The 7,937-nt window shown below is 31.6% G+C and overlaps 1 protein-coding gene across 1 annotated transcript; it reads left to right on the forward strand.

Moving 5' to 3' along the window:
- The first annotated feature begins 532 nt into the window (after positions 1-532).
- On the forward strand, positions 533-7,107 carry LOC139493447 (adhesion G protein-coupled receptor E2-like). Its single transcript, XM_071281850.1, has one exon. The coding sequence runs from the start codon at positions 922-924 to the stop codon at positions 2,164-2,166; it is 1,245 nt and encodes a 414-aa protein (XP_071137951.1). The 5' UTR covers positions 533-921; the 3' UTR covers positions 2,167-7,107.
- Positions 7,108-7,937: the final 830 nt, after the last annotated feature.

Here is a 7,937-nt window from a genome sequence, read left to right on the forward strand (position 1 = left end):
GAAGTCACTAGGATAAACAAAATTCAACGTTACACATACGTGTACATACATACACAGCACCATGCTTAGCTCAATATCGGCACATATCCCACAAAATATTCATTCTGGATTAATTCTAATTACCATGTGGAAAATAATAGTTCATTTTCGCATATTTAACTATCATTCTTCTAGACGAGCGACATGGTTTCAAACAGACGATGAATTAACGATTGCAATGCAATTTTGGAACATACAGCTATATCATATACCATTTGAAATATTTTTATCTGGATTTTTTGTTGTATCCGGTCATCAAAAAATTGTAGGATACAATTTTCTTTAAATCAAGGTCAAATGCCCATTATGAACATTACTAGAGTTTGCACAATTAAACAAAATGTCCTTTTATGGTTCTTGTATAACAATGTGTTTCTAACAATCATATGCACATAACATGACAAGAATAAGACTAGTTAAACATGTGTATAAGAGCTAAACCCTGCGCTACCCTGGGGGAGTAATTATCATTATAAAAAAAGCTTGACCAGTTGTAATATAAAACCATGCATCGAAAGGAACATGATAATTCTTAGAAATGTTATGTCTAACCCAACCAAGGTTATCAAGTTTTCGAAATAAATGCTTATAAAATATTGCGATTATGTCTCCCCATACTCTTGTATATCCATGTGTGATTGGGTCCTTCATTGTATTGGCATACATTCGTAAACAAATATATTGAAAACATTTTTAAATTACTATATGTAGAACTGTTGTTATTCTTTTTCTTTTCTTTTCTTTTTTCTTTTTTTTTTTTTATAGATCAGCGGTTTTTGTATCGGAGATGTAATTTACGAGAATTTATTTGTACGAAAGGAGTTTTCATTGGTATCACAGAGTAAAATTGTCAAGACATTAGAAACAAAGATACTGATAGTAATGGCATGGGCCCTAAGTTTAGATCGCAAATGGACCACTGCCTTAGTAAGTGTTCCCACAGACAAATCCGTTTTAATTACCAAAATGCACTTGGATGGACATATTAAAAAGAAACTAAACGCTAACGACATGTTAGAATTTGAACAGAAAACATTATATTGTGAATGGAACATAGAAATCCAATCGCCCGAGGAACAAATTCACATTGCTGATATACAGAATCGAGTTTACGATAACATCAGCTATACCTCTGAAAGGATATTTTTCACAGATAGATCAATTGAAAAGGTAATGGATGACTTCAACATTAGTATCGGACAGAATTTATCAAAAGTGATATGTGATAAATACATTATAAGATGCGAAATAAAAAAAGAAGATTCGAAACTGATGGTCAAAGAAGTAAGATGCGCTGACGATGTTATACATAGTCAACTAACATTCTATGTAGACAGCAAGAGTGTCATAACATATACTGGTATTGGACTCTCTATTATTGCTTTAATTGTATCAGTTGTTGTTCATAGACGGTTAGGTTTGTATAAAACTATTCCTGGTTCAAATATTGAAAATATGTCATTTTCTTTGTTGATCGCTGACATTTTATTCATAGTCGGCGTTGGCGCCAATGATCATCAACTGATCTGCTACAGTGTGGGTGTTATTTTGCATTACCTTTGGTTGTTAGTATTTTCATTTAAAACTATTTCATTGGTTTATATGTGTCACAACCTTAGAAAAATGACAGTTAATAGGGCACATTCTGCTGGTAAAACAGTTAACACGAAAGCATGTCTGACTATGTTTGGTCTTGTTTTACCATTAGCGTTTATCATACCTGCAGTTGCACTTGATAGGTTGACACAATTTAACCTTGATTACAATGGTTCTATTTGCTTTCCAACAGCATTTCCTGCTAACTTAATATTTGTATCGGTGCCGATAGGTTTAGCGGTTTTTACCAATATTGCTTGTCTTATTGTTATAGCCGTTATAATCACAAAACAATCATTACAGACCAGGCATATACGGAAATCAAGTTCTTTCCAACATGTTTTTGTGTTTGCTAGAATCAGTGCTGTAACAGGCATTTTCTGGATATGCGGAATTTTAGGTAGTATTATTCAAACTGAACTGATGGAATACATATTTATAACATGTTGTAGTTTACAAGGGCTATCAGTTGCCATTGCAAATTTGACAACAAGGCAAGTCCGACGTACGTCTTGGAAACAAAGTGTATAGATATGTTTCCGCTCCTTGTGTAAAAATCCTGTTGTTTGTATTAGAAAAATGAACACAATTAGATAATGAGATGTGAGGAATACACCAATGAGACAGAATTCAGACGACAAAAAAAAAACCAAAAAAAAAAAAAAAAAAAAAAAACCAACACCAACATACAGTCTTATGCTCTTATGCAAGAGTAAAAGTAATTTCCAAAAAGTTGATAAAAGCTGTTAATAAAATAATCAAAAGAATAACCACCACTAAGATATACAGATAAACACAGGGAAATATATAATGATACAAGTCAGTCTCTGACACGGTTCCGATGTAGACATCGTGTTTGTGGGAAAAAACCACAATTATGAAAGGGTTAACGGATTTTACTAATTTGGCAGTTACTGTGGATTCATTCACTTTCGTGGGTATCAATCTTTGTAGATTGAGAAAACTTGTTTTTTTTTTTATCTTTGATATAATGGTTTTTCCAATATCTTCATACAAAGACTGTAGACTATTTGAATTCTTGATTCAACTGTACCCACGAAACCCACGAAATTTGGTATTAACGAATAATAATGAATTCACAGTATATAGAAAAACGAAATGAAATTGTAGTAAGAGCAACAAGCAATAATTGGAAAAAATGTCGAGAAGTTAGATTAATATAATATATTAGTTTATATAGTAGTTAGAGTTGCTTCAAACCTTGCCCTTCTACATAAAGGTCTGTATAGTATTTACAGAAAAGTGTTAAATGACTTTAGGAAAAACCTTATGTATTTTCTATAGAATAGACTGCCAACATATCATAGACTAGCAACATCCACATAACTATAGCTAAACCGAAATGAATTTGACATACGACTGTAAGTTGATTACAGTTACATTCAATGCTAGTCATCAAGCTTTTCAACTGTTTCGGTTCTTGTACAATCTTTGCTTTCAAGTATTTTGGATTTAGAGGTTAATCTATAAAAAGGCTGAAGACGCATGCATTTTTTAAAAGTGTTGTTTACCTTTTCTAAACACAACCGTGATCTTATTTCGAATGTTAGATTTAATAAGTGACACATTGCATTATCTGTATACACTGTGATAGAGACAAAGGAAGTGACTATTTCCCTAATGTTTTATGCACTATGATATAGACATAGAAAGTTGTAAGTAATTTTAATGATATAAGAAAGGAATCAATGATTTAAAAATTATTATATCATTTGTATCTGTGGAGAGTTTTTCAGTGGTTATTATACCATATCTTCTTTTTTCATGTGAAACAGCAAACAACGTAACGCGTTTCCCTATTATCTTAGAATAAAGCCATATAAATTTACTATATATTAAAATCACTATTACATGCGCATAGAAAGTATAACGTAACAAGTTTCCCTTACTTTATATGGTCTGTTATATAGGCATACAAATACAAGACATTTAATCATGCCCTATGATAGTTATCAAAGGTACTAAGATTATAATCTAATGCGCCAGACGCGCGTTTCATTTACATAAGACATCAGTGACGATCATATCAAAATATTTATAAAACCAAACATGTACAAAGTTGAAGAGCATATGACATGGACATAGAGATTAAAACGTTCCTAACATTATACATGTTTTATGCTCTATGATATAGGCATACGCAGTTACAAGAAACGTATTTTTGTTTATAATAAAGGCATATAAATTATCAATATTTTTGGACCTTTATATGCCATATAATTGTAAGGTGGTCTGCGGTAGTTGTACTGTCATCAATTTGAAATTGAATTTGTCAAGAAAATCATTTTTTCTCTCTGTTAAATGTTATAAATATTCATTGTGGTTGTTGTTATATATGTTCAAATTGTATGATAAATTACTAGGTAATGTTGTTTAGAATATTCTTGCTTTTTTACATAAAGCTTTTTGTCAAATCAAATTGATTGTGAACCACACTTACATACTTATTGTACTGTAATTATTATTATTACGTTGTATGTAAATATCCTAGTATATTCAATGTATTCTGACTTATTTAACAATAAAAATGTTGTCGAAAGAATTGATTTTATGTCAGGATATTGTTATATCTTATTTCGAAAATTGTGGATTAATCTGGTTTCATAGCTAGGTAAACCTCTCTCTAGTATGAATCTCGCATAAAATTCCATTAAATCAACAACAATGTGTGTACACACAAAAAATAAGACAACAGGTACAAATCTCAAAAATTAGGGTTAAGCAGTCAAGATTTAGTTTTATTCTATAATTATAACTTGCCTTAGTATATACCAAGCTTATCGAACTTATTTCTACCTTGGAATGATGCGGCATTCTTTAAAAATCTACTTCATAATGAATAAGACAACCACTATCTTGCATAATACAGCGTTCGTATATGTTATTCTAACTAACTCACAACATGTTGTACTCGGCTACATTATGTATGTGCGTGTCCTAGCCAGGAGCCTTATAGTCAGTAGTTGTGTTTTTTAAGCAAACGATAAGTTTCATACGTTGGCAAAATGTACAGTATTTATGTTTTTTTTTCAAAAGTAATATATCAAGTCAGCATGTTAGTTTCAAAGCTAGATAGATATACAGACGGTGTACAAATTACTTATCAAAAACACTTTAATGCGACAATTAGATAACGGATAAACCGTACCACTTCGAGACTATGTCCGTCAAAATATCAAAGGAACAACATTAACTTCATCACTTGAATAACTTATGTAATTCTTTTCTTTGAAAATGTTTAAAACAATTGGTTGTATATTATGAACAAAATGAAATGTTGGAATTTGATCAATGGTCATGAGACCACGAGCCATGAAAAAACCTTATTTTTGGTCATATACCACTTGATTTTTTTTAGTTCTTGTGCAATCTTTGCTTTCAAATATTCGATTTTGAGAGTTCGAGATTAACCAAGCAAAGCGCGACAGACATGCAATTTATAAAGTGCTGTTTTCATTTGCTACTAATAAAATTAACGGTACCAATTTTCTTGCACCAGATGCGCATTTCGACAATACATGTCTCTTCAGTGATGCTTGTGACCAAAATATTTAAAATTCAAAGCTTATATAAAAGATGAAGAGCTATAATCCCAAAAAGTCCAAAAAGTATAACCAAATCCGTGCAAGGAATCAGAGCTTTGCACGAGGGAGATACATTCCTTCATTCATAATAATTTCTATCATTTGCAACAGCAAATTTTAATAACACAAAAAATCCGTATTTACATGCCAGTACCGAAGTACTGGCTACTGGGCTGGTGATACTAACAATCGTCAATTTCTTACAATGCCATGTATAGATAATCACAAGTTGCTTTCACTTAAAAAGCCTTTTAGATATCCATGAATACCTACACCCTGTGGTATAAAATTTGATGGTGTTATTCGGTAGGTGTAATGTCTCTACAATTTATAATTGAGATTGTCAAGAAAATCGTTTCTTCTTCTGTTTTCATAACTTATTAAAAATGAAAAAAATATTAGTAGTGATTGGTTTATATGCATAAATCTTTCCATGAATTTATTTTCTTTAAGTATTATTCAAAATTCGACATATAAAAATGTGTAGTAGAGAGTTGTTTAATAATCAAAATATTGTTTAAAAAAACCAACTTCATGCCAGGATATTGTTAACAAACACCTAATATTATTTCCGGATTTTTTTTACCTCTGGATTTTTCTACGGATATTCATTGGATACGGTCCAAAATTATGTGTTTTCAATTTAATAGGATGCTTAACTATAACGATAATATGCTTCTGTATAAATTAAGCTGCTAACATCGGGCTTAAGTTTACGCCAGTTTCAAATCAAGAGCCCTTGATCTTTGATATCTAACTTGTATCTAAAACAAAAATGTTTTGGAGTTTAGTGTGACGTCCATTTTCACAGAACTAGTACACAGTTTTGCTTATAGGACAGTTGAAGCACGCTTCAGTGTGCAGTATTTCCACGCTGTGTTGAATATCCATTGGTGGCATTCGTTTTAACGTGTTTAATTCGATTATGATGAGAAGTAAGTAGACGGAACTATTTCTGTCGTACAAAATCAAAAGTCTGGTACTTTGGCTGACTTTTTTTAAAATCATTCTTATGCATAATTATATATGTACCCTTGCGAAGTACACGAGTACGTTCCAGGTTTTGGTAGAAGTCATGTAGTTCATCTTTAGTGTTTTGTGAAGTGTTTGTTGACCCCTTTATTTAGAGTAGATATAGTCTTTTAGCAAAGCCGGTTTTCTTTCTTTAATTTGAACATCCCTGGGGTTCCTCCAGTTTTTTTATTTAGATACAGTGCCTATTACATTTTTTTACGCTTTTGTAAATGTACGGTAATGGTTCGAGTAGCGCATTAAAATTTTAACAACCCCAAATTTTATGTCGTAAAGTTTTATCGCCAAATATACGTGATAAAACTATTTAACTACATTTGTCATTTTTCAGCCTGTAGATTTCCCCCTCCCTCCAATTTAAGTATTATTTGTGACAAACGTCTTGTTTTGCCAATAGCATTGTCACTTCCTGATTTTTCAATATTTTCAAATTGAAGTGAAGTAATTAATAAACAGAAGATAAAATGATATATGAAGCGAAAACTTTGTTGTTTTAAAAATCTATTTCAATACTGGTACCAAACTATCTTTTGTATCAATTGTAATTTTTTTTTACTTATATATTAATTGAAAGGAACAAAATACTATTATCAAAACAGGTTTAATAGTTTAAAGAATACACTATTAAACTAACGCCTGTCTGTCGATTACAATTAACAGCCACTCTTAGTATATCTGTACCTCCAGATGGTTCTTGTTGGATACGTAACTTTATTTGGATATCCAGACTTTTCCACTTCGAATTGTGTGGCACTAATATATTCATTGCTGGAATATACAATACCAACGTGACCACTTCCGATTGTTTTCGGGAAAGCGATGATATCTCCAGATCGCTTTTGAGAGAAACTTGGTATCAGAGTGTAACATCCCGTACTTTTAATTATTCCTGAGTTTGGATTTCCCCACTCATTGGCGCCTATAGGGGAATAAATCCACCAATGCCTAGAAAACAAATGAATAATAAGTGAACAGCTCAGGTACTGATGACCATTCAAAATGTAACATTTTTATAATTTTTATTTTACAAATTCTGATTAATCTTCATATATCAAATTGCTATTGATGCTTATCATACGTCTTTCTGTTTAGAGATACAATATTTGATTTTCAAGAAGAAATTTATCATACCGTATTATTGAAGTAGCATGAAATTCTAAAACAAAAACCTGAAACCAATAAATGATTTTTTTGTCTTTTCCTGCATGTAACACATTTACATCAACAGCAATATTTTTGACTGAGCAATAAAAATCTGGACCAGGCCATTAGAATGTTGCAGGCAGGATTACTCCAACGTTCTGTCTTTACACAATTTCACGTCAGACACTACTCGAACAGTCCTTACAACAGCAGTACATAGTTATCAAAGGTACCAGGCTTATAATTTAAAATGGCTGACGCGCGTTTCGTCTACATAAGCCTCATCAGTGACGCTCAGATCAAAATAGTAATAAATCCTAACATGTACAAAGTTAAAGAGCATTGCGGACCCAAAATTCAAAAAAGTTGTGCCAAATACGGCTAAGAAAATCTATTCCTGGAATAAAAAAATATTAGTTTCTAGAAAAATTCAAAGTTCATTAAGATGGAATTTGTTAATGACCACTTTGACATATATTCTAACGAAATAATGAAGTACGTCTTCACAGAACAAAAGCTGTA

Source organism: Mytilus edulis, chromosome 10 (genome assembly GCF_963676685.1).
Source record: "Mytilus edulis chromosome 10, xbMytEdul2.2, whole genome shotgun sequence".
NCBI classification, from domain to species: domain Eukaryota; kingdom Metazoa; phylum Mollusca; class Bivalvia; order Mytilida; family Mytilidae; genus Mytilus; species Mytilus edulis.